This window comes from Megalops cyprinoides, chromosome 6, assembly GCF_013368585.1.
Source record: "Megalops cyprinoides isolate fMegCyp1 chromosome 6, fMegCyp1.pri, whole genome shotgun sequence".
Classification (NCBI taxonomy): domain Eukaryota; kingdom Metazoa; phylum Chordata; class Actinopteri; order Elopiformes; family Megalopidae; genus Megalops; species Megalops cyprinoides.
Genome location: NC_050588.1, coordinates 28,112,944 through 28,140,940, shown reverse-complemented (window position 1 = coordinate 28,140,940; position 27,997 = coordinate 28,112,944). Strand labels below are relative to the sequence as shown.

The window sequence follows — 27,997 nt, the reverse complement described above, 5'->3', positions numbered from 1 at the left end:
TTTTGGCTCATCATGGCATCTGCTAACATGGTCAATGTAACTTTCAAATTTTTGATAAGCTATTAAAATGGCATTCAGTTATTACTTATGCCATTTATTTGTGTAGACATTAATATAATCATGTACATGTAGACGGTAGTTTATCCTGGTCAACCTGTTAAAAGTATTGCAGTCTGCCCCAAGACCAAGCTAATGAAACTTTAAGTAATAACTATGCGACACATCAAAAGTAACTATCATGGTGCAACTTGTTTAAATATAGTAATGTGTACATTCAAACAGTAACACCTCACACATTAATTAGGCTCATAATGACTTTACACACAGCAGGTGCAACTGCCTCCCCAGACTGTATTCGTAAAGAACAGTTCTTTGTTGGACCCTGCTCACCTGCCCCACATCTGCATTTATTTACATTCATCCAGTTGTGTTCAAAATTATCAGTGTATAACAAAATATTTTTAAAACATGTAACATAATATAACATTTGTTATATTGACTAGTCAAGAATATGATGTGTGCCCAATTGGTCAACGTCAGGTGAATCCTAAAATGGAAAAAGATTTTTATTAATTTTCATACTGTGACTTTCACTGAACATATATTTTTTTCCTTTTTTTCCTTCCTCCATTTTTTCAAGTAGTTATTTCATCCCCCCTTGCAATGCTAATCTTTACAAGTGCTGTCTTGATTATAAGAAATAGAATATGATGGTCAATTAGATTCACATGAACCGCATTTGCATTATACCACTTCAATATCAAAAAGTGAAATAGAACAAGAACACCACGATTTGAATACAACTGCTAAAGAGATTATTGTTCAGTTTGGGCTGTTGGGCAATGTAAAACATATAAAAAAGGGGATGCGAACCAAGTCTTTGAAGGCTGGAGCCATACCACTACTTTTATTAAAATTATATAGTTACCCCGAAAGGTTCTGCAAAGGCACTGTAGCCACTGTAGAGTGGGTTTGGGATGGATACCAGGGCGGAATTCCCTTCTTGCCTGGTGGGGGAGCCCTCGTCTTCTTCATTCTGTAACGGGAGATATGCAACCAAAATCTACTGACTGAAATAGAGGAACTATCTTTTTTTCCAGTTCAACATTTCCATGAAGGCTACCTAGAACAAAATCTACTGAGAGAAAATGTTTCCTAAGGTTAAACGCAATGACATAGCGGGACTAAAAATACTCCGCAGAGCTTCCCTTCAGCAAGTGGGACCATTCATTACCGAACCATAGAGTTCTGCTGAGCTAATGTCTCAGAGTGACGCTGTAAAATGTATAACACGCAATGGGTTCTGGGGCTGGTAGGGAGTGTATTATAGGTAAGAGAAGATATCAAATCATAGTTTGGGGGGGGGGGTTACCTTAAAGTACTGAAATCTAAAAGCATCTTTCCTGTGCTTCAGGAAGTAGTATCCCAGGCCAGCAGTTGCACCGATAATTATGAAGACGATGAGAACAGAGGTCACAGCAGCAGTGCCAGACTGGGCATGAGCGGAGGAGGAGGATGTAGGTTCCACCTGCAGAACAGAAGATACAACCATAACCACTCTGCTCACTGTCTGTTTAATCATTTTGTCACTCAGTTTATACTGTAAATGTATAGGCTGCTTGCAACAGGTGTTCTTACAGTGGCCATTTTTTGAGTGAACAGTGACTGTGGTGCAGCCCCAACACTTTTGTCTTTTAAAATGTGAAGGTCTGCAACCCACAGCTTCATACTACTGTACTTCAACATCAACACCCTACCCTTAAACTGACAGCCCCAAACTGGTCAGGTAGCCTATCGGGAGAAAGGATATGGCCAGATTAATGTTGGCATACTTACAGGAGGAGGCGGAGCCTTCAGTGGTCCCTTAATGATATGTATGATCCCATTGGTTGCAGGGATATCCCAGTCTATAATCAGCCTTTCATTTACCAGCTTGTCAGGAGGTGAATCCTGTGCAAATGGAATTTATTACATCTTAAGCCACAGCCTGATTTAAGATTTAACTATGTTTTTAAGCAGAACAGTGAGTTATGATGGCACCGCTGTTCATTAAATTTGAAAGCATAGGCTATTTGTCCAACTTTAAACAAAGTCTCAAAGGCCACAAGCTGATAATGCAATGAACTGTTCACTCACAGCTTTAGATGTTGTGTTGGCTGAGGGTATCGTCACTGAGAGGTTATGCCCCAGTTGAGAGGGAATTACTGCACCATGTTCCAAATCTTCATAGAAGTGAATACTGTTATTGGTGGAGATGTGGTACTCCATATCCCTCAATGATAAAGTCTGGAAATACATTCTATGGTCATTCCTCTTCCAGCAGCCTTAATTTGATGAGACTGTAAACCATAGTTTATAATCAGTCTGAAGAAAAAGGATTACCTCATTTCCATAAAATCCGGCATTTTCTGGCACAAACAGTGTTACATATGTTGAACTCCTTAACAGAAAGTTCATTAGATTTACTCCCTCTGCTGAAGTGTTTGCATGGTTCAGCAATGTCTAGAGACAAAGGAGTTGAATAATTAGAAAATGGTTGAATTACCTGTGTGTTGGCATTCTCAGTCAGGACGGAATCATACTCACCAAATAGAATACAGAGAAATTTGAATTGGTGGCAATAACAGTTACTAGATTTCCATTACAGAAGTCCCCATTACCAACATATTCAGGTCCACACTCACAAGAGACATCTGAAACAAAAGTCAGACAACAATAAATCTTGCACTGAAGACCTGAAAGCCTGAAAACAGTATAATTTGTAGTCATCAATGAGAACCATCTTTTGTAGTACCTTTCATTCTGTAGCAGTAAGTATCGTACATGCTGCTGTTGTCGATAGGGCTTTTGTACAGCACTATGCCGACATGGTTGTCACCACATTTAGCTGAGGGAAACCTGATTGGATAGCCAACTTTCGCTCCATCCATCCACCCAGCAGCACACATATGCATTCCAAGCTGTAAACAAGGTTGACATTTCAGTTTCATTTCAACTAAAATGTTCAAGTACAAGGGGTTCAACCTGTTAAAGTCTGGTTATCAATATGAGAGATTATAATAGTAATAACATAGATCTAAGAGACAATTTACATTGAGATTAAGGATTACCTGCTGGGCATCAGATAGCTGGGAGAAAGTAGCCAGAGTGGCTCCCTCAGCTTCACATGCTGCCTGGGCGTCTGTGTAGTTCAGCTTGTATTTCCCTGAAGGTGACCTCAGGTGAAACACGCCAGCAGTGTTCTCTGAAATGCAGTGAGAGCTGCCATTTACACCAAGCATTTACAAGACAACCAGATCTTAAATTACATCAAAACCCACCTACAATTTGTGTATTATGAACACTTGGCTACACCAAGACTTCCGCTACCCCAGATTAACAGGCCTCTAATAAAAAGTAAAAATGGCACTATTACAGCATAGTAAACAACAGTTTATAAATCACACCAAACATGTTTATTTTGACCTCAGACATCGGATTTTACCAGCTCTACTGGCTCCCTCCAGAGAAACACAGAGGGTAAATCAAATCAACGGCTCAGAATCTGAGGCGAATGGATGCATTACAGACCCCTGCATTAAAGAGCACTAATACAAACATCTCCTCATCCCTCACCGTGAAAATGCAGGTCCTTGCAGTTTGCTTTCGGGTCACAGCCTCCATTGTCCTCCAGACAGCGATCGACTGGAGGGACAACCTTTTCCAGGCACTGGATTCCATTCCCCACATAGCCAGCATGACACTCGCACTGTCTCTCATTCTGACAAATCCAAGTAACATTGTTTCTGCATTTTTTTTTCCTTCATGCATGATTGTAATCATTTTTTTTCAGTCCAGAATAAACAATAAAACTGTCAATTTCAAATAGTTGGTTTCTTACCGGACCTGTGAACGAGCAGGTGGCAAAGTCACTGCAGCCGCCATTTGGCTCTTCCACGCATCTGTTGATGGGAGAGCAGTAGTAGCCATCCCCAGAGTATCCGGACAGACAGATACAGGTGACGTTGATGCCAGTCTGCATACAGCTTGCATGCTGGTGACAGCCTCCATTCTGATCGCCGCACAAATCAGGAGCTATTGTGATGCAGTAAAGACCACCCCACCGCCCAAGCAAAAAAAAAAAAAAAAAAAAAATTAGACTTCTAGAAAATCCAGGCTGGCACCTTCAGAATGGCCTGAGTGACTTCTGATAAGTCAAAACAAAAGAGTAAAACCTACCAGTACAGTTTCTCCCATCCCCTTCATATAGCGGTTCACATTCACAAATATTGTCAGGCTTGCACACAGCATCGGGGTGGCATTCAGGAGTGCAGACGGGCTTTACCTCTGTTGAGACATAGGGTGGCCAGACCACAGCGGTAAGAAACTGACATTGATGCAAAGCGGTGGGTTGGAGAGGACTGTCAGTTTGATTTTTTTTTAATGAATCAAAGACAAAATAACTTGCTCCCTAATATTGCATACTTATCACTACACAGCTGTCTCTAAGAAGTAGGGATCATCTGGCTTATTGAGATTACATCAAAATTTTGAGGAGAGTAGTGTCAGTATATTCTTAACCAACACCTCAGGTTTTTTCCAGCCACAGCTTTTGTGTTTCAGTGTTAAGTCTGGTTACAAAGCAGGGGTGAGTTTAAATTTGTAGTCTTCATGTATATGTAGGTCTTCATGAATACACTTCACTGTGATAGACTTTGTAGTGCGCAGCAGTAGCTGCTTGATTATTAAAGGCTCGCTATGTTTGCTAAGAAAGCTAGAGACAAGGGCGTTAGCCCTCTGACTTTTGCAGCTGGAATTGTGTCAAGATGCTTGGCCATTTAATAAGAACACATTTTGGAATTTTAACCGACTATCCATCGCAAACTAAAAGCCAGGACACACAACATGCCAATCAAGCCTCTGTCAGGACACTGGAAAGAAGCTCATAAATCAGGACTGTCCTGATTTTACCAGGATGTCTGGTCACCCTAGACAGAAAGACAGGCATTCTGGCCTTTTCATGTCCTAGAGTCTCACTAGATTCCCATGGGGAACTCTGAGCATGAGCCGGAGGTGTGCTGTTACCCAGTTTGTGCTGGCAGCGGTCTCCAGTCCACCCCTCCTGGCAGAAGCAGCTCCCATCACCCTCCAGCCCGTCTTCACACCGTCCGTTTTGGGTGCAGGCGCATGCTGCACACACGGCATGACACAGTCACTTGGATCAAGGTTCTCTTGTGTGATCAGAGTCGTCTGAGTGAAGGCTTATTACACTTATGCTATTATTTACAGTATTTGGAGTGTGAATAATTACCCAAGGGTACACATATCATCAATCATTGAAGTGAAGAAATCAAATGTGGACTGTACAAAAAAGAGAGAGACCACTGTGCTACAATAAAATCCAGAAAAGAGCTAATCCCCACTGAATATACTGGTAGAATGCAGCAAAGACGGAGTAAAAATAATGGGAGTCAGTAATTGGAGAATGTGTGTGTGTGCCCGTGCAGAACCCGTACGAACCCGTGCAGTTGGACCCGTAGTGGTTTCTCTCACAGAGCTCACACGCTGTTCCTGTGAAACCAGCTTGGCACTCGCATTTCCCCGTGCCCTGCGTGCCATCGGCACACTGTCCGTGCTTACTACACGGTGCCTCCAGGCCCCCAGGACACACTGAAACACAGGGCATTACCGTTTATTCAACGCTTGTCTTCAACATCATGCGCATTATTTATTATTCATCGTGACGTGATCCACATTATGTCTGCCTTAGCGCTCCGTGACGGCAGCAATTTGAAGAGAGGACCATCCTCACCTTGGCAGTCTCTGCCAAAGTGGTTTGTACAGCAGCGAGGTACCCACTGTACTGATACGCACATTCGCGCACAGCCGATCGGTCTGTGGAAGCTCCTGCGTGAACTATAACGAAGCGGGAAGTGATCGTCAAAAACGGAGCGGTATGGGAAGTGGTATGGAAGTAACCTCCTCCTGAGGCAAATACTCGTTTCACCCTGAAAAAGCAGACGTACAGGCGTTAATACTGACTTTTAAGTTATTCAGAATTTAATGATGCACTTTCAGTGTAGCTGCTTGGAATTTTTACCGTGTCTCTGGATCTGAACGGGCAAAGAGGAGCCGCTATGCAGTTGCCGCAGCTGCCCTAAGGAGACAGGATTATTTTTTCCATATCAAAAAATCAGCATTTTTAGCTATTCATTTTCTCTCTTTTTTTGGTGTAAAAATTGAATCTGGGCGAGTCTCTCACCTGGTTCTTCACTTCTTCGTAACTGTCACAGCGAGCGCCCATATTGGGTGGCTCCAGAAGCTGATCGATCCCGTGAGCAATTCCCACATCAAACAGCAGGTGGCGGTCAATGACTTTAGCATTTCCATCATCAACCAGAATGTCTCCCTTAAAAAATAGAGATGAGGAAACTATGGTCTGAAATACTAAAAATAAACAAATGTCACACTTTAAGTAATTCTGCATTCACGTATATAAAATGAAAATAGTAAAAAAAAAAAAAAAAAAGACAGTATTAAAGCAGCATGCAATCTCAAAATGTAACTGTTTAAAGCACAACTGATGCTTAAAAATAAGGCAATGTGACAAGAGGCTTTCCATTTGTGTTTGATATAGATTGCAATAATAAATGTGCTATAAATTGATCAGGGATGGGGAGAAAAATGCAGCTACAATTTATACTTACAACAGTATTTTTATCACATTTGAAGGAATACGATGACCCATACATTGTTCTGACTGATTCTTCGTTGGGTAAATGTACGGCCAGAAGCTGTAATTATGAGAAACGATATGAGTGCACACTACATACATTTTTTAATCTTACTGAACAAAAATAGCAAATGAATGGCAGGGCTAAGTCTGCTTAACAGTGATTGCTGAAACAGGAGGTGTCTCCTACTTTGGTGTCACGAATGATGTGCGCTTTCAGGTAAGCTGCCAGTTTGTCCTGGTGGTCTTCACTGAACAGCCACCTTTTCCTCTCTTCAGGGAGAGAGTTGAAAACCTCATCTGTTGGCCACAGCATTGTGAAGGGGTGGTGCAAGGAATTCTGGACCATGCTCATCAAGTTGGCGGCCTAGTGTTACACGAATATCCTTATTACTTCATGTAGTCAAAACTCACTTAAAAGTGTAGTGTCATATGTTCATAAAACACAATGAAACCTTGAAACAAAGCATTATTGGACAGAGAGATTACCAGACAGATAAAGAAGGACAAACAGTCTGATATTTCCTTGGAAATTGCTGTAAATGACATATCCATATATGTTTAAATCTCTAACAACCCTGTTATGAAACATATGCACATTATGCAAATTATTCCATATAATGTACATGTATGTGACAGGCAGACATATAGAAATGACTTTACATTGAAATGACATGATATTAATGTTAGGCAAAAATAGCCAGACGTGCCCTTTGGAGTCTACCTGTAGCAATTTGCTGAACACGGTATATCCGTATGCCTCTGCTGCAGCTGTCACATTTAACTGAAATTGAGAACACACTGTTATTTGGAAGGAATACCAGCTGCAACACAACTGTTTTATGTTTTTTTTATGTAAGACAACCTGGCATTTTTTCCAGCACATGCAGAAGCAGTGATAGAAATACCATCATTTTCCAATAGTGAGCAAAAACATACCGTTGGTGGGACCAGTTTCGTTTTGTTTGCCAGATCATATGGAAAGAGGACCTTGTCTATAAAATGAATGATCCCATTGGAGGTGATGTAGTCGCTGGTAATGATCCTGGCGTCCTCGTTGATGTACACAACACCCTAAAACCAGAATGAAAGCAAGTGATGTTCCTTTTGAATGGATTCAGTTTGATGAACCTGATGCTCTAGACAGTGTATCTGATTGCTGTGGATTTCCCGAACCCTGCTGAAGTACCTCTCGGACAGTGAAGCTGAGTGTGTGCCCAGAGACAGCAACCACTTTTCCTATGGACTGAAGGTCTGACTCCTGTAGCTTTTCACAGCCCACCAGGTGGTACCTCAGGAGATCCCCCATCCTGCTTGAATTTACCCATAGTTCCATCTGCCACAAAAAGAGCATAATCAGAAGCAGTCTCAATCATAAACAGCATTTACTCAGGATTATTTCATGCTGACTGAGGATACACGTGCTCAATACACCATGAGATCATTTTTAACATCTGATCCCAATTAGGGTCAAAATATCAAAAAGATAATATTTTTAATAGCAATAGGAAATAGCACGTTAATTACTCTGAATTTTCAGCCTCTTGAAAATACAAGATTAAATAATAAATGATTAGAAAGAAAAAAGACATACCGTAAAATTTGCATTATAATCCGTGTGCGGTACAAAAACTGTGAAAGGCCCTTTGCCCAATAGATCATTCACTCTAGATGTCTACATAAAACAAAGAAGAAAAACATTAATCTGAAGAGTCAAGCTTCTCCACTCTGTTATTTGAAAGCCACAATTCGTTCTTTCAGGTGTCGCTTACCATCAATTGTCTGCGGAACCAAGAAGCATCTGGGTGGCGTAACATCTCCTAGAGGCACCCATTTTAAAGCAGGTTAAAATTAAATCTGGTTAAAATGTGCTGCCCCCAAACATGCTGCATCCACCTACATGTCACTCTTTGCTCAAGATGGCACTCACATGATTGACAGTTCCTTTGCAGGTTAAACCATCCCCTATGTAGCTATACATGCAGGTACAGTTTCGCTCTCCAGGACCCACATATGCACACCTTGCATTGAAGCTGCAGCCACCATTATTCTGGAAGATAAAGTCAAGATTCATCCACTGTCACTAGGTCAGACAACTACAGACACATAGACTTGCGCCACAGAGTGACTTACCGTCCTACATGGGTTTACTGGAAAGCAGTAGTGTCCATTTCCAGAGTAACCTGCCGTGCAGACACAGGCCACCTGGAAAATGAAGGCAATTGTATTTATCTATATATTGATCTACGGTGGAAATATGAAGATGTCATTTTATTGTTGTTCTCATTATTAATAAATTTGTTCATTCATTTCTTTGACAGATGGTCTCATCTAGAGCACCCCACAAGTCGAAAATGGCAAGCTATGCAAAAGCAAAAAAGCTAAATAAAATGAAAAAGAGTGTCAGACTAAAACATAATGAAATCGTAGTGCCTATCAATTATCCTTGCAACCAACTCTTTCATTCTAGGCTGAATGTACAACTCATCAATGATCTATAAAAGCAAGTCACAGTACTTAAATGACGCTGAACAAAATTGAATAAGAACAACATACTATACTATACTATACCAAAATACAATTAATTGCAATAATTATGTTATCTGTACTGTATGTGTATAATTAAATTGAACATTTTGACTTGTGTTTGACATTTTGCCCCTTTGAATTGCCAGCCGCTTTTGACTTCGATTTGAACCGGCACATTAGAAAAGAAGGGGGTCTCTTACCAAGTTTGGCCCAGTTTTGATGCACTCAGCATTATAGTGGCATCCTCCATTGTCTTCGGAACAGCGGTCTATTTCTGATAAGAAAAGATCATATGGTGAAGTTGCAGTGTGCTTTTACAGATGGAGATTTTAGCTGAACTGGGCACATCTTAGTCAGCACTGAGTGGAACTTACCGAGACACACGACTCCGTCCCCAGTGTAACCCTCATGGCAGGTACAGCTCCGCTCTCCGGGAAGAGTTTTTGTGCAGTTGGCAAACTTTGAGCAGTGACCATTATCATTGTCACACGGATTAATCTCTGTGTGAGAACAACATATTTACCAGCCAGCGCATTTTCCACAAAGGTATTTGCCAAGTACAGTGTTGTTCCTCAAAACAGCACTTTCTGAGGGATACTATTGATATTGGAAATCAAATCTATACAGCTTTATCAAAATACACACACAAAAACACAGGTGCGCACACACACACACACAATATACAAATAAGAAAAAGATTCAGTGATACCCTGTCACCAGTAAGTGGTTAATCTGATTTCCTAGGTCTTAAAAATGAGTCATGTTGAAAAAAATAAACCTATAATTACAGCTTTACCCACCTTTGCAAAAGGTTCCATTCCCTTGGTAACCAGCTATGCAGGAGCATGTGGGCACTCCCCCTGGTGCCTCTGTGATGCAGCTGAAAGAAAAGATCAAGGCTTTGTCTGATCTCCTTTAAAAATGGAGCAAAGACTTTTGTAAATCCCCATTTATGTCTGTGTTATCACAGTACCAGGCAACTGATAGTCAGTTGTGCCTATAAATCTTGCAATTCACCACTTACTTTGCATTGAAATCGCAGGTACCATTGCATGCATCTAGAACGATTTCTGCAAAGAGAACAGAACAATGTTTGGCAATTTCAGAGGACCGATACTCCTGAATATGAGAACAGTTAAAGGACGTACAAATCAGATATTGTTAAAGATTCGCTGGAATGGGCACACCCATGAATACTGAAAACTCATAAATATGCACTTTGTCTTCAGTAACCTTGGTTTAACAAAGGTTGTACTATTACTAGTACTATCTTGTAGTATTTGTACAAAATAGCTACAGTAGAACCTGAGGTTCAGTTTAGTGTCGACACACAGCTAATGCATCTATAAAGAAATTAATATGAGCAAAAAAGACAACAAACTATTACATACAATACAAAATATCTGTCATAGAAATGGATTATGCTTGTATGCCCTGGGCTGTTGCACAATGCTTACCCACGGAACAGGTGTCTCCTTTCCATCCCTTATAACACAAACACTTCCCATTACCATCTATTCCATCCAAGCACTTCCCACGGCTGCAGTTGCACACTACAATGGAGTGGACATAAAATGAATTAAAAATTATATAGAAAAATATTCAAAGAAGTGGTTATTGGAGAAAATGATCTGGAAGCAATGTGATCTTTGGTCCTTAGAAGGCTGCAGGATCGTTCCACAGCCAAATAATACCAAAAACTTCCAAAATGGGACTAACCATTTCCTTAGCATGAAAGCGAGACAACGAAAAAACAGATGAGAGGAAGTGATGTAAAACAAGATGAACTAAAATGGACCCACACATGGATTGATATATTTCATGCAATTCTGGAACCCAACATCAGTCACGAGATTGGGGCCAGTGCACAGCCAGATCAGGGGCAATACAAACAGGAAGCGTTCGGTGGAAACTATAATCTGACGGATAGGGACGCTGAGAAACCGTGTTACCTGACTTGCATTCCTTGCCGTATTTCCCCGGCTCACAGTCTTCGCATGCTGTGCCATGGAAGCCCTCATTGCACAGACACTCCCCGCTGCCGAGGACACCATCCCGGCACTTGCCATTGTTGGAGCACCAGTTGTCTACCTTCCCCGGGCATTTGAAGCACTCGTGCCCAAAGTATCCCGGGCAGCAGGAATGGTCCTTTGAACAGCAAGATTTCAAACAAGATGTACACTTTTCATCAAACCCTAACGTCCATGTCAACAGCTCTCTCTGTTTTGTCACACCTGATATTTTCCTTTTTTACTTTGCATTACATTCATGCGTAAATTCATAAAGATTCGGATTAGAAAACCCAATATTTTTATTGGGCTATAATTAGCTGGAAAATATATCATATGCATGTCCTGCCTTGAGTTAAGTTTCTTCCATATATATTTACAAATGTCAAAAAGAAAAATCAACAAAAGTGATTTTTTTTCCCCTCAGCTCCTCTGACAAGACTGACACCTATTGGTCACTATCAGTAATAACTGATTCCCAATAATCCCTAATGAGATTCAGAAATGTGTTTTTCTATAGAAGTACATGGCCAGGACAATTATAAATTACATCTTTAGCATGTGATATGCAGAAAAGAGAAACTGGAATGTGAAATTAAACAATTTAAATCTTTGGTTTGTATTATATATATATTACACAGCATTGTATTTGATGTATATTTCTAAGCATAACTATAAGTACACTTGACATTGTACAATGTTCAGTGATGCTTTTGTACAAATTTTTCCTTAACATATGTCCTTCAGTAAATACAAATAATATATTATTTTATTTATACATGGTATATAATGACGTGATGTTTACTTTTGTTCGCCTCAAGCAGTCCATGACACAGCCGGGTACTGATTTCCTTTTGTTTCCAACCCGTTTCCTGTATTTGCAGTTTGATTCCATGGATGGAGAGAACTCACGCTTCACCTACGGATGCACAGGACCAACAAGTTTAAAGCAATCCATCCACAGCTTTGACAACGATGACATTAGAATTCAATTTTTACAGGTGACAAATACTACCTTGTGCAACAGCTGATATCATGTCAATCAATATATAAAACCACAGTTTAATCAATCAGATACTGACATGTTAACACTTAAACACATGAGTGAATAATGGTAGCGATAAAAACAAAAACATAAATGGTAACAGAGACATAAAGTAAATATTGAATATGCAGATAATTAGAATCTTACAGGTTTGGAATTGATGGGGCATCTTGGTGGCGAATCACAAGGACCACACCTTCCCTAAAAGACACATCTGATATTTACTTTTATGCACTGGCAGTGATCTCCAAAATGCCACCTCTTTTGTGTCAGCTAATTTAGATTGAACAGGAAGTACCCTAAACCTGTGATACTTATAGCTGTGAAAAAAATCAAAGCAGACTCTTTGTTTGGAGAGGCACCACTGAGAGGATTTGCACAATACAAAAAAATAAGTCATCCAATCATGGTTAGGCAAAGTTTCACCAGACACGTTTTAAATGTTACGTATAAACAACTATTGACAACGCAACTTCAGAAACAGAAAATAAGGAGCTTACTTTTATGTTTAAAACTATGTCCTTGTTGCAGCGGTTTTTGTGAATTTCTAGAACCTGGGGAATACCCATCACAACCCCATTTCTTGTTTCATTGTAGTTTCCATTAAGAACAACTTCATTGGCCAGTGTCTAAAAATGAGGAACAGTGTATTAGGACCATACATTTATAATAATTATGCCTCCATATTTAAATAATCAGTACTAATCATCTGTGTATCTATACTGAGCAATTAAATAATAACAGACACCAAACTGATTACACAGATAGTTTCAGCTGGGATGCCTAAAATATTCAGCGTTTTTCTTAAAATACTGTACCTCATTGTGTATATTAGTATGAAACATTATCTGGTAGGAGGATCCAAGCAAAGTGCCTCTGAAGACACCACCCACCAAGTTTTCAGGAAAAAGTTGCACATTGACAATGACATGATATTTGAATAAATCTTGATCCTGTCAAAAAACAACATGAATAAAGATGAGATAATCAATCAGTGTTGATAAATAAAAATGTTATGCTTAAATAGCATACCACACAGCAACATAAAGGTAAATAAAATCAGAGTCAATGTCAATTAAACTATTTACTCAAATTGATAAAATACTGGTATGTTTTCAAGACACACTGGGATTCATTCATTATTTTACATGCTATTTCACTGCTACAGAGAGTGTTTTAATTTGCCCAAAAGGATTCAGGAGTGAAAGCACCACCATTTCTAAAGGTCAATGCATCCATGCAATTCAAACAAAAATGTACCAGTTCTGTAGAATTTGTTCTGTTCAGATACTCCTTGATGGCCTCATCAGTTGGGATAAGAAGAGTATACTTTTGTGATTTGATGATGTCTGTAAGGTTGTAAAGCTATCAGGGGGAAAAGAGGAAATATCACTCATAGTAACACTGTGACAGTATTTTCAGATATGTTATGTATTTTCAAACAAAGTACACATGTATCTATTAGAGAATGTGGAGGCAGGCTGTTTGATGTAGGTAGAGGGGCATTATTCTTTGGCTTGGAGTCCAGTGATGGTCCACTGCACCTGGCCATGAGGCAAAGGCTACCAACCTCCCATCTGAACATCATAAATAGGGAAAAAAGTGGAGATGGAGGGAGGGGTACCAACAACAGCTGACAAGATAAGGAATTGGTCAGAGTGACATTTATACTAGTAGATAGAACTGATTTATCTAGAGTTTGTTCATTTCATTGGGACTGCCTGAAAATTCTCCTCCCAAATATCCATTTGGAACTTCAGATCAGGGCTCTGCAATCCATAATGCTATGTGTTTTTACTGGAATTACAGTTCAAAAGCAGACTGAGACCCCGTCTTTTCTTCAGCATTGTAATAAAGGGCAGAGCAGCTGTGGTGTACCTGTGTTGCCCGTCTGAAGAGACTGAACATCGGGGTGCGGTTCAGGAAGTCCATCAGGCTGGGGGGAGGAGGAGGGAAGTCTGAGAGGGGGGGCCTAAGAACCTGGAACAAAACACATCAGGCATGTGACTGATTTTTGTCCGCCTCTAGAGTGAGCCTGCAGTAAAAACATTCTACCACCACTGTCTTTATAACTGGATGACATTTACATTCAATCATTTTCCTGGTAGTTGTAACTTATTACGAACTTTTCAAAATATAAAAAAAAACAACCAGTGTTACCCATTATCGTTGGTTGTTATTGTTTGTCTTTTATAGATACCATTCACTTATGAATGTTTTTTGCTTATGATGAGCAAATTTCTGGTAAAGTCCCTAACACCAGGGACAAATAACTCGGTAGTATCAGTACCAGTTCAGCTAAGAACACCCAAAAGCATTTGTATCGTGAGACTATTGTTATGCTGTCAGATGACAGATCTACATGGTTTAATTGGAATATGCCTTAACAGCTATACTTATACTGTGACTCAAATATGGACAGATCTGGGGCATTAAGGAGAACAGCTTCATGGGTATTGTATTCTTGTAATACCTTACGATGTCTACTCTTAGCATAGTGATGCACTTATTTGTAAGTTGCTCTGGTCTGCTTAATGATGTGATGTAATGTAATGGGTATTCGAGCAATGCATTACCTTATCAATAATGTGGATATACCCATTCACTGCTGGGATGTCTGGGATAAGGATGGAGGCTTTCTGTATCATGACCTCCTGAAAAGTAAAAAAAGAAAATCTCAAGGCATTAAACAATTGATAAAACCTATTACTGATGACCACAGACGTCAGAACCTGTCAGTCTCCACTACCAATGCATTCTCAGATTAGAGGGAGCGTGGCTATACACTGACAGTTTTGATTTTAAATTCCAGACTGAAGATAAAAGAGCCAGCCCTAAGCAGGGTGGGAAGAACTGAGAATTACAGCGTCACTTAACAGCTGGTCAGCTAAAAACAGCTAAATAGAAAAGGTAATTCACCCTACCCCACTATTGTTCTTAATGTCCCATTTAGTCTGTGGGTTGAGAGTTGCTAACTTATTGTTGATATTCTGCTTCAGGTCCTCACTGGTGAATACGCCGTCCAAAAAGTGCACTCTGGAAGACAAACCTGTGAGCTTAGCCAATCACAGTGGAGAGCACGTGCAAGTGCAGTAACGTGATGACATGCTGATATTGTTACTTACTTGATTAAGTATGGAATCCTGTAAGGGTCCATCCAAAAGTCCACTTCAGTTTGATTTACACTGTTAAAAGCATCCTTGGAAGGTACCAGTGCAGTCAAATTGCCGCTGAGATTTATGGGAGTAGACTTCTATTTCAGGGGAAAAAAAACATCCTGTAAAATTTAACTTTATTTATTTAGTCAATCGAAAGCAGAGTTCATTTTATTCATTTGTAACTTGGCAACAGACCATCCATCACACTGAGTCAATAAAAAGAGTGACGTAATAAAAAGAGAAATGCATGTGTGTACCTGAATCAAGCGGTAGAACTGATTAAAGTCAGAGTTCCCATCCAGCTCCTAAATAAATACGTAATATATAATAAAAATAACTTAGAGACATCTTCATGCATTTCATGACACAGTAATTCACCTTGTTGTTGCAGTTCATCAGTTTCAAGTTATTAGTAATACAACAAATCCTGCCATTAAAGAAGAGTTTGGACATGATCATTTTTCTATTCCAATTTCAGGATTAATGGTGCTAGATGTATGTTTTGAAAGGGATTTCACCAACCTCAAGTATGCTGCCATAACATGTGGTCCCATCCCCCCCATAGCCAGCAGGACAAATACAGACTTGGCCTCCTTCTTCCTTCGTTTTACATGTGGCCTGGTGAGGATGAAACACAGCTGTGTTTTAAAAAAAAATGTTTAATAAATCCTTAATACAGGCATAATCAGGATAACCTTCACTGTTACTCCACAAGTTTTACACAAGGGCTTTTAACTCTTGCAAGATTGCATGTTACATACTTTCAGTGGAAGGACAATACAGTTCAATTTCTTCCTCTCTCTGATAGGACAGAGACACGGTATTCTTTACAAACCAGTGAGTGGCAGCCTCCGTTGTCAGACAGGCAAAGGTTGATGAGGTCACAGACTATGCCATCTCCCATGAACCCTGTCTTACACATGCACTCACTCTGAAAAAGAGAGAGAGCACTGAGATATGACTCACAGGGCGTGCCTAAAACCATGATCTGAAGTGACTATGGAGGTGACTGAATGCCCTATAAGTTTCACCACATAATGCATCCAAAACTCATAAACACAAAGTCAAGATGTAAGAGTAATAAAAGGATTTAAATCCAATGTGAAAATACCTGTCCGGGCCCTATGGATTTGCAGTCTGCGTTTTTATGACAGCCACCTCGGCTCTCCAGGAGGCAGTTGTTTATTTCGGCGCAGACGAGGCCGTCGCCCGTCCAGCCCTCGTCGCACACGCAGGAGGCGTTAGCAGGACCTGCGTAAACGCACTGGGCCTGCGGAGCAACACAGGAAACTGAAAACACGAAAACAGCCGGCGCTCTGTCAGGCAGTTCACTTCGGGTCGTTAGTGCTAACCAAAACAGGACAGACGTGTGTACCCACTACGAGCTAAACAGAACAACGTGGGACGCAAACGTGAGGGGCACCGTGTCGGGTCTCCGTCTTCCTCTCAGTGCCAGCCGGACTTACGTTGGGGTCGCAGCCTCCTCGGTTGGGCTGGAGGCAGGGGTTGACAGGTGTGCAGGAGTGTCCGTCCCCTTCGTACCCCGACATGCAGACACACCTGCCACACACAGGTAAATAATGTGAGTGTAACTAACCATGTAACCAGCACATCATATGAGCAGATTGAGGTCTCCATTCCACCTTATTAAAGATGTGCAAAGTGCTTAAATGTCCTGGTGTGTTGCTCCTCCATCCTTCCTCCATGTTGCTCCTGCATGTTTGTACGTGGGTTATTTTTTTTATTGCTTTTTCCCCTTTTATGCAATTCTAATTTAGAATCATATTCTCGGCTCATCTCAACCATGACAACCCCTGAATTCACGCAGGAGAAAAGACAAATGCGATAGGCTAAGACACTGCAGCCAACGGATATTTCTTGCACTGCAAATCACACAGCACACAACAGCAGAGAGGGTGGATCTTTGTAGGACAGGCATTGTCAGCAGAATCCACCTGCAAAGGCACCTGACGATAACTTGCCTGAGAGCAGAGAAACAAGGAGACCCCGGCCTGCCTACCCACCCCTATCCCGGGCAGAACAAAGCCAGTTTGTTCCACCAATGTGGGCTCCCAGCAATTAGTGGCCAATAAGATGGCTAGTATCGAACCCGGGCCATAGAGCATAGCTTGCACTGTAGGTGAGAGCCTTAACCACCGAATTACTCAGGAGCCCAAAGGAAACCCAAAAAACTGGAAACTGACATATGCAGATTTGAAACTGTGTTTTGCAGACCTGCACTCTTCCAAGGCAAACTCATTCCTCTTGATGCCACCTTTACAGCACTATCATTTACATCACATTATTGTCATTTAGCAGACCCTCTTATCCAGACTGACTTACATAAGTTACAATTTTTACATGTTATCCATTTATACAGCGGGATATTTACTGAGGCAATTCTGAGTTAAGTATCTTGCTCAAGGGTGCAACAGCAGTGCCCCAGCAGGGAATTGAGCCAGCAGTCTGCTTCTTACCACTATGCTACACTGCTGCCCATTTTGATTCATTTGATAAGCCTTTTCCCCTGTTCTTTGCCTTCTTCAATTAATAAATGAACAAAACAGGTAGCGATTTCAGAAATGTGAAAACTGATGAAACAAAGATTTAGCTTTTCTCTCAGAATACTGACGTCGTATGGCTCCCAACGTAGCTGCAGTAGGCATGGATGTGACAGTTTTCATATGCCCCGTCTGAGTCACAGGGCTTGGCTGTTTTATCACAGAGCTCTCCAGAGTATCCCTCCAGACAGGTCCCCCTCCTGCACACACCCATACTGCCTGGCCTGTTGTCACACAAGCCGTGGACACAGCGGCAATCTAGGGGCAGAGACACCACAAGTCAAGAGGTCAGAAGTGTTGGGGGGGCTGGCAGGAGACAGAGACGTCGCTACAGTTTTGGAAATGGGGATTGTCGATGTCTCACCCACCCTCATCACAGTTCTCCCCGTGCTTGTTGCGGTTCGTGCAGATGTGACAAGCCACACCCTCGAACCCGGGGTTACAACTGCAGGTGCCGTTTCCTTGGATGCCGTCAATGCACTGTGACAGAAGTTAGAGGGGACATAGTATAGATTACATTACATTACATTATTGTCATTTAGCAGACACTCTTATCCAGAGCAGCATAGGCTACAAATTTACCCATTTATACAGCTGGACATTTACTGAGGCAGTTCTGGGTTAAGTACCTTTCCCAAGGGTACAACAGCAGTGCTCCAGTGGGGAATCGAACCAGCAACCTTTTGGTTACGAGTCTTGCCCTTTATGCTATACTGCCACCCCAGTGCTGTGGTTTTGATGTGCACACCATCGACGTCACTTTTTTTTATTCATCAACAACAAATCTCGGACTGATTAGAACACGAGCACCGTAAAAAATTTCCCAGCATTCTTAGCAAAGAGGCACTGGAGACGGAGGTCTTACTTACTGTCCCTTTGTCATAGCACGGGTGCTGGAAACCGCCCATGCAGGGCTTACAGTCTGGTCCATAAAAGCCCTTGCAGCACTCCGCTCTCTGAAATGGCACAAAAAAACTGATTCAGAGCAAAGCCCTGGGATTCACTATAGCCAACAGAGCTCTGTTGTTATGACTGTTACAGCAGTGACATAAGCGGGGGGTGGTGGGGGGGCAGCCCTCACCGTTCGGGTAGTGTTGCAGTATTTGGCACAGCCCTTGCTGCTCAGAACTGAGCTCAGAGGAGAAGCCTGGTACTCACAGTCCCGTAAATGGCTGTCCTGTGGAAGCAAGCGAAAAATGAACGTTGGTCATGCTGATAAAAGACAGAATTTACAAAACTTTACTCCAGCAAAAAAAAGCTTAATACATTCATGAAAGTTTTTTTGTGGAGCAAAAAAATAGGTAAATTCATTTCTTCCCAAAGTACTGTATATTGTATGGTATACTTCAGTCCCTGAACAGTGCAACGGTAACCTCTCCAACCCAGGTGCATTTATGTCACTTTTACCAGTTCTTTACTTCCAGCTGGGCACTCAGTCTGGTACAGGTAGCTGCACTTCACACATGGACCCTGCAGGGAAAGCATTCAAAAGCTTCAGGTCATGCAGCCATTTGATTCTGCAGTGAATTACTTAAATAAATACAACAAAGGGCAACGCAGCCATCTCATGAAGATATATTTTTTATGCATACATAAAAATGTACTTGTTATTACCTTTAACATTTGGCAGTAAAAATGTCAGTATTACTAAAGCCTACACTGCTACAAAGCGCTAAGAGGAAAGCCCTCTGCTTACCACAACGATCTTGCTCTCAGTCACGTCACATCTATGGGGCAGGATGGGGACGATGGAAGGTGGGACAAGAAGACCGTCGATCATATGAATGATTCCATTTGATGCCACAATGTCAGTGGTTTCTAAAGGTATTCCTTTGTCCCCCAGCAATATCCTTCCCTGTTTGAAAGAAAAAAATTTGCAAGGGATTTTTTTTTAATAATAATTCTCTTACTCTTAAATTGGAGACTGTTTAATACTAAGGGTACTATGCAAGCTGTATTCCTTCCTGGTTCTCCAAGGAGTCTGAGTCGTAGTTCACACAGTTTAACACAAGAGGTCTGAAATTTGAATTTTAACAATGGTAGGGCAATCAATGTTCATCAATGCAGGGAGTGACATTTCCGTAAAAGACGCAGAGGGTCCCCCTATCTTTGTTACTACGTAGTAAAAATGCTTCCCACTACTGCAGTACAAAAACTGAAGCAAAATAAACAGAAAAATAACTTACATCACTAGTGACATTGACTTGTACAATTTGATTGGCCATTGTCTGAATCCCAGACATGCTAGCGATCTGGTCCACTGTAACCTGGAGAGAGACTAGACTGATAATGATGTACTTTACAAAAATGCATCAACACATCATGCAAATGAAAGAGTGATCTCATTACAAACCATTCACAATTTTTAACTAAGCTCGTTTTCTTGTGACTTGTTGCATCCACTTTGAAGATGTTAAACATCCTATTAATTTCACCCCCAACCCCATGTTTTCCCTATGAGGTTAAGTGATGCAGACCTCAGTCCCAGCTGCTCAGCTGTGAGTGTGCAGGGCAACGCAGAAGCTCTTACCGCAGCAGTGGAGAACATGTGGTGCCGCAGAAGCTCCTGAAGCTTGTGCTTGGCCTTCAGGAAATGACACAGGGGCACAGTAAGCCTTTTTTTAGTCATAATACTCCATCTGAGTACAGCATAACAGTGAGGATTTTCGCTACAACGTTCCACTGTTTTGTCTACAATGCTCAGCTCAAATCGCACAAAGAGGCCACACCTGATTGTTGTTGAGCACCTCTGCTGTCAGGCCCAGCAAAGGCCGGGCGTTCGGGTGACCGGAGGTACTCACATCTGTCAGCATGTAGATAAAACTGCCGTCTCTGGCCCGATCCACGGCGTCGTTGGTGGGGATGAACACTGTGAGAGGCCCGGGCCCCCTCAAAGGCATGGGTGCACCACAGTTCTGAGGAGAAACACCAGCAGCACACGGTCAGTTGAAGCCAGTCTCTCACAATAGTGCCAGAACTTCTGCCAATCCCCGAATGAAAACACATTTAGCACATTTTTTGCAGACTATTTGCCATCTAAAAAATCTAAATTGACCTTTTTTTGCTAATTCTAAATCAAAGCTTTTAATTCTAAATCTAAAGGCTTCTAAGTCTGTCTTACAAAGAAGAAAGGGACACTTACATCTACCAGTGACAGAAATCTGTTATATTTCGGGTCCCTTGTAAGAATTTCTCCAATGGTCTGATTGGCAAGCTGCAAATCAAATGAAGACACAAGTTAGTCACTTGCAGAAAAGCGGTTGCATAACATGAAAAGTAATACTTGAAAAGCTTTACCTGCTCATTGCCGGAATTGTCATGGTGTACATTTGTAATAGGCAGATCAATAATGTGGATGACCCCATTGGCAGAAGCAATGTCACTCTGGATAATCGAATACACTGTGTCTGGATCCTTCATGATGATGAATTGCTATCCAAAAAAAAAAAATAACACACGGTTAGAATTAGAAGTCCTTGATGTCATGCAATGATGCATAGCTATGACTTCACAGACCTGACAGTGGAAAAAAATGACAATTAATTACTTCTGAAATGACTGCATAGTAGAGTACCTTGTTGCTTTTGAATCGAACTGCTTCTCCACCCAATGTCCAAAAGTCATTGTTCTGCAAATCTTTGTATAGATGCTGGCCCAGAATGAGGTGTTGTTTGCACAGGAACCTTTCTGAGATTCCCTAAAATATAAAAAAAGGAAATGAAGGAGATTATAAAACCAATTAATAGCTGTGAATCCTGCTATAAATAAGCAACAGTGCTTAATATTTTTTTGCACTTCTACTTACAGTTAATGGCACTTTGAGAAGTGGTATGAGAGCTGTGAAAGGCCCATGTTTGCTCAAAGTCAACTGGCAGCCCTTCTCTAGAATGGAACACAATGATTGAAATTCATTGTTTCAAATGGTTCACCTATCCATACATGCATACCCATACATACAGCCACAACATTTTCCCCTCAATATTGGCGATGCGCAATATTTCAGTTCAGTGCTGTTCTGCTGTGTTTGACTGCCAAGCGCTCTGTGGGTGTTCGTGGGCAGCACGCAGAATAAAAAGGATCATAGCTGAATGAGAAAAGCTGTTTACCGAACAGTGGGATGGAGCCGGTGAGCTTTCCTTTCTGGTTGCCGTTTATATCCAGTTCCACGACCCGATCCATGATGTCACCGTAACAACGTCTGCCATCACCAATCTGCTGCGCATCACAAGCGCATCTGAAACAGACCTGCACATGTTACTTTCCTAGACAAATATTCAACACCTGTACTAGGGGAGGGACAGGGGAGGGACGGGGGAGGGACGGGGCAGGGACTGCAAGGGAAGGGGGGGCAGACTTATTTTTGAGACCATTTTGAAAAACGTAAATTGCAAAAAACATGCATAATTGTCAGCTGTGGCTGATAATAAGGGTGGTATCTTCCTGGTGGCGGCCAGCGTCTTAAAATTAAAGGGCTTGACGCTACCTGGGCAGGCCGTCTGGGTCCGTCTCACACTGTGCGCTCCGGTCGCATGTATTTTCTGTGCAGGCGGACTTCAGGGTGCAGCCAGCTGAGGGAGAGGAGCTCTCCATGCCACTTTTACACACGCAGCGTGACTGTGGAGAAACGTTGGAAAGGACACAGAGCTCACGCACATGGAAAAACCCCATCACTACAAGCACAGCACACAGAGTTACCCAATATCACACTGATTACCTTTTCATTGTGAGCGGAGGGGAATTAGCTCAAATGGTAGAGTGCTTGCTTAGCACGCGAGAGGTAGTGGGATCGATGCCCATATTCTCCATTTGTAGTGTTTTTGTAAAGGTGCATGTGCTATTTTTTGGGGGGCAGCAGTGTGATGTAGTGGTCAGAAGCAGGGCTTGTGACGGAAAGGTTGCTGGGTCAATTCCCCACTGGGTTGCTGGTGTACCCTTGGGCAAGGTACTTAGCCCACAACTGCTTCAGTATATATCCAGCTGTATAAAATTGGACTGTACAAAAGCTGGATAAAATCGTAACCTACTATATGTAAGTCACTCTGGATAAGAGCGTCCACTAAATGACAACAATGTAATGAAATGTAATGAGTGTATTATTGAGAGCTGGCCTGTGCTGTACAATCAGCATCACTGTGCACAAATGACGCATAGCCGCAACAGGTTCATGCTGCATGGGAAAATGACTCACCTTGCCGGGGCTGACGTATGCGCAGACGGTGGAGTTGACAGGGCAACCCCCGTTGTCCCTTGCACAGGGATTCACGGGGAGGCAAACTTTGCCATCTCCCTCATAGCCTTCTTTACACTTGCACTGGAAATTTCTTGCCCCCAGATACGAGCATTCTGCATTCACGTCACAGGTATTTGGAGAACAAACACCTAGAATCATATACATTTAATACATAACAAAACATTTCAATTTTCAGTCACTGTATATGAAAAAGGATCATAAAGGGCCAATTCAAACTAGGATCTAGCCATTTTGTAAGGCTTGAAGAAGTACTTGATATCTGGCATTGCATGCAAATATGTCTTCATGGGACATTAAAGATCTGTAGGAAAAGGTAAATGAAATGAAAAGGGAAAGTTGAGGGGAAAGGACATACTTGATGACTACACTTTCCTCGTTGAAGAAACACTTTTCCTTTGCTATGGTCTTTGCTATGGTGACCAAACAGAATGCATGATGATGTATGACCAGATGACAATGTCTGGCAGTGTTACTCTGTTCTGTTGCACTAGTAGTTGCTCCGGACAACAGCGTCTGCTAAATGAATGTAATGCAATGTAACGTGCTACACTGTATTAAACACCATGACTAAAATCTATATGGTGTGCAAAATCCCATCACATATGTTGGGCACGAGCTGTTCTGTGATACCTGAGCATATGCGCCCGACCTTCCTGAACCCCGGGAGGCACAGACAGGCTGCCTGGTCTCCTTCTCCTTCACAGTAGGAGTAGGCAGTACAGTTTGCACAGGAGGCAGTCTCTACACGATGCAAAAAAAAAAAGGAAAAAAAAAAAGGGCAGGACCAGCAAAGAGTCCGTTTTGCATATTTCAGCACATTTCATGTTTCCTATCCTCAATTTCTTTGATAACCCTTTCAACACATGCATTATTAATGTAGAGTGCACACAGCAGTTCATTTTAAGCAACTGTGGAAAATATGATTTTGAGTCAAAATATACATTGTTCTTTTCATGAAGAAAACAAAACAGATGCACTTTATTGCTGCCATTCACAGAACTACTGGTCTACGACAGTTCAGTGTGCTGTACTGTGGGCAGCCCCCACCATTGACTCTGATAGGCTACGCACAGTGCAGCTTCATGAAAGCACAGCTTCATAGGAAAGAATACTGAATATTGAGAAGCCCCACGGCTTTGAAAGGAAATCCAAAATGTTAATGTAACATTAAGTGGGTGCAGCTGCATCAATTGCATAGCAGAAGAATATTAGGATTAGAAGAGTGCTTACCATGATCGCACTTTGGTCCTGTGTATGGGGGCTGGCAGTAGCAGCCTCCATCACCACTGGGGCCACTGTTACACTCCCCATGGACACAGCTACACTCTACAGCCAGGGAGAAGGACAGGAGATACTCATTCCAATCTACCTGACTCAGTTAGAAAAATATACAAACAGAGAAGGCTGCTATTGCACTGCAAATATAAGAGGCAGATTGCTCTTCAGGAATGCTCTCTGTATGTGGCATACTATACGTCATCTGACACTTTTATATGGATGGAAGCAAGGAACGTAATCATAGAGTATAACATAATTTGATGCTTGATAACTGCAATTACAGTTCTGTGAATATTCTAAATGGTACCCAGTCATCTAAATATGACCATTTTGCCAGAACAAGAACAATGTCATTACAGAAGGAAATACTGATTTACCTGAGTTGCAGTGCTCTCCATAAGCATTTTTATTCTTGCATTCTTGGCATGCAAAACCTGTGAATCCTTCCTAAACATCAGAGCAGTATGACAAGTCACACAATTAAAAACCATGTCACCATTCAGAATAGAGATGTAGAAAAATTCTACCGCACATATCACTCGAATTTTATGATGGCAAGCTGAAACCACTGCTAGCTTACTTTACACGTGACAGTACAAGGGTTTCCACACTAGCACAGAAATATTCAGAGTTAAGAGACTATTTCTGAGAGGAAAAGCAATACATGATTTTACAGATGAGTTACATGAACTGTAAGTTACTCTCTGATGTGGCGGGTGTACACAACTGTTAGAATAACTCAATATAATACCACTCGCCTCACAGATGCAGGTCCCATTCCCTTCACTACCATCCATGCAGGTACCATGCCAGTTACAAGGCTTACTGTTCCAACTGGGGCATGCTGGAAAAATACAGAGCGCCCATTTTAATCCATGTGGGAGGTGTACAGAATCGCAAGTGGACAAAGAGAGGCGTTTATACAGACAGGGAAGATGGGTCGACACTCACGCAAACACAGAGGCCCCCAGAAGTTCGGGCAACACCTGTGCTCTGTGACCACCTTCTCACAGGTATGCCGGCAGCCAGGTAGGGCGATTGTTCGGCCGCCGATGTCAACAGTGTAACTAAAAACACACACAGGATGCATGGTGTTTTACATGGTGGCAGCTTAGAGTAAGTTGCAGATCTGCATGCGTGCTGTGGGCCACATGCTGACAATGCAAGCAGAAAACCACAGCACCCTGAGCATCTGTGGAAGGTACAGTATGTAACCAGGATCATGTTGTACACAGAACAAAACAAACAATGAAGAAAATATGGACACAGAGTTATAAAGGCATTATGAAATAAAATTATGAAATGGATGTGAACACTGCTATGATGTTACAAAGGCATTTGCAATCCAAATAAGATGCAATAAAAATAGCCTGTATTATGAGATCAAACCGGCTTTTGTCAGGAGCTGATCAATATACATCAGACGGTTTCTACCATTGTATCTGGGTCCGTTCTTCATTTGAGAGGTTTATGAATATGAACAGGGTGCAAAGCGGGGGGTGTTGGCTGGTACCTGCAGTCCGCACTCCCGATGCCCGTAGTGGTCTTCCTGAAGCCCCTGGGGCACAGCACAGTGGTAGAGGCAGCGCAGCTGGTGCAGGGGGTGGAGAGGCTGACAGCGCGTGGGGAATCGCAGCGGTTCGGAGAGCTCTGGAGCGGAGGATCACTGTCAGCTGCTCTCAGATCACTCACACAACCATCACCTATCTCTATTTTGAACTCCATGCACTTACTTAACATCATATTTTTGACCCGTACATGCAGTGGTGATCACATATGCAACAATGGAACAAGAACATTTGGTTAGTCGTATACAGAGTGTGTGAGTAAATACTGTGTATGCCTACATGCTCAATTATTACATTATTCCTTTCACCATTGTAATGTAATAGACCGTGCAACAAAAGCCAATAATTTCATTCATTTCCTTAGTTTTCACAGTTTTGACATGGCACTCTTTTCAGAAATTTAATGAATGATGAAATAAACCAATACTAGTATTAAAATAAATTCAGAGATTGGTGCATTGCAGCATTCATTGTCCAAAAGCACAAGCAAAAAGTTAGCTTACCTCCTCTTGTGTAGTACATGACACCATGAGGCCAAGAATGAGCAGAAAATGCATGTTTGTATGCTGTGAGCACACAGTGTCTGGCTTTCCCAGTGTGCAAGACAGATAAGGTGTTTGGCAAAAAAAAAAAAATCACCACCCTGCAGAGAAGCCCTAATCTTGTGCCCTCAAAGAAATGACAAACACACAAGACTGTGAAAAACTCCCCTGCACACTCGCATTCTGATCCAAGATTTGAGGTGGGTTGGTCCGGTGCTGACACATTCAAGTTTAGTGCGGGGAAAAGCGGGAAGCGAAAGAGTTTCGTGCTAGCCTCAGAAGAGAGGATTGTGAGAAAAATATCTGTTCCTGACAGGAAAATCAACGGATTTCCTCTCCTGAATTGCCTCCATGGTTGACCGGATATCCTTGTGTGTCAGCTGACTGCATTGCCAGATTCAGGATTTAAAAACAAATGAACTATTAGAAAACAATTAGCAGAGCCACCATCAGACTACTTTGTTAATTTTTTTGGGCAGAAACACCATAATTGGGAACTTCGTCAATGAGTCTATGATTTATTTTCTTTTTTTTTTTTTCATTCTTTCAGAATGGACAAGGACTCTCACTGCATTTCTCTTCGTCCAACACAATGGACTTGATGCTTACAAACCACCTTCTGTATGTATAACTATAATTACACAATTACACACACACAATCCAAATTGCCATACACAATTAAAAAAATGAAGACCACAAATACTTTACTATGAGTGGTTTAGCAAACGCCTTGAATAAGCTTGCAGCAACTTTAGGATCACACCTCATTTTTAACAAAAGATTATGGCTTCACTGTCTACAGCACAAAACTGCCCCATCATCACATTCCTGGATGCAGCCATTTCCTCCTATTATTTTTTTAGAAATGGTTTTGTTTCCATTGAAGTGTTGGGAAAAAATGCCGCGGGTGAGAAGGGGAAAGTGCTTATCTTTATGATGTCGCTCAGTGTAAGTAGAGAAAAGCCAAACCATGTTTCTCGTAAGCCCAAAGGAAGTGTGTGTTATCACTAAGGTGTAAGAAAGTCAATTAGATTACTGTATGGTGTTGAAATGGACAGATAATATTTTGACCATAGATAATTTCATCATGTCATCAGAGAATTTAAAGCTCTCTGGGACATTTGACAGACTTTCTGAGGTTTTTGGGACAAGGCATATCAAGTTGTGCAGCCAATACAAAATATGGGGCAAGAAATTTAGTGTGATTTTTTAGTTGTTTTTTTTTAATCTTTCAAAAAAATAATCCATCAGCTATGATTAGAACATGGAACAGCAATCAACAGTCACTTTCCCCCACCCAGGAATAAGTGAAGCTGGAATATTCTGGAACAGGTTGCTCCTGAA

General features: G+C 41.6%; 1 protein-coding gene across 1 annotated transcript; it reads right to left on the bottom strand.

Moving 5' to 3' along the window:
* Nucleotides 1-10: 10 nt before the first annotated feature.
* On the bottom strand, nt 11-26,786 carry stab1 (stabilin 1). The gene is made up of 69 exons (XM_036531772.1): nt 26,615-26,786; nt 26,057-26,193; nt 25,495-25,610; nt 25,302-25,387; nt 24,921-24,990; nt 24,496-24,591; nt 23,896-24,006; nt 23,203-23,393; nt 22,498-22,628; nt 22,121-22,248; nt 21,820-21,896; nt 21,589-21,711; nt 21,312-21,446; nt 21,157-21,228; nt 20,816-20,929; nt 20,545-20,598; nt 20,201-20,281; nt 19,711-19,869; nt 19,422-19,484; nt 19,096-19,191; nt 18,884-18,970; nt 18,383-18,494; nt 18,086-18,272; nt 16,920-17,013; nt 16,565-16,723; nt 16,289-16,384; nt 15,976-16,071; nt 15,711-15,758; nt 15,421-15,548; nt 15,220-15,331; nt 14,872-14,949; nt 14,174-14,275; nt 13,556-13,660; nt 13,114-13,248; nt 12,796-12,924; nt 12,443-12,496; nt 12,056-12,169; nt 11,194-11,389; nt 10,699-10,794; nt 10,266-10,311; nt 10,042-10,121; nt 9,616-9,741; nt 9,442-9,515; nt 8,846-8,917; nt 8,643-8,762; nt 8,485-8,532; nt 8,307-8,387; nt 7,902-8,048; nt 7,652-7,786; nt 7,437-7,496; nt 6,903-7,079; nt 6,687-6,773; nt 6,242-6,388; nt 6,080-6,136; nt 5,792-5,987; nt 5,500-5,649; nt 5,065-5,169; nt 4,219-4,326; nt 3,881-4,074; nt 3,616-3,760; nt 3,111-3,244; nt 2,795-2,960; nt 2,587-2,693; nt 2,383-2,502; nt 2,137-2,286; nt 1,837-1,950; nt 1,373-1,528; nt 929-1,036; nt 11-547 (listed from the first exon to the last, which is right to left on the bottom strand). The coding sequence occupies exons 1-69, from the start codon at nt 26,666-26,668 to the stop codon at nt 500-502; spliced, it is 7,680 nt and encodes a 2,559-aa protein (XP_036387665.1). The 5' UTR covers nt 26,669-26,786; the 3' UTR covers nt 11-499.
* Between the last annotated feature and the right edge of the window lie 1,211 nt (nt 26,787-27,997).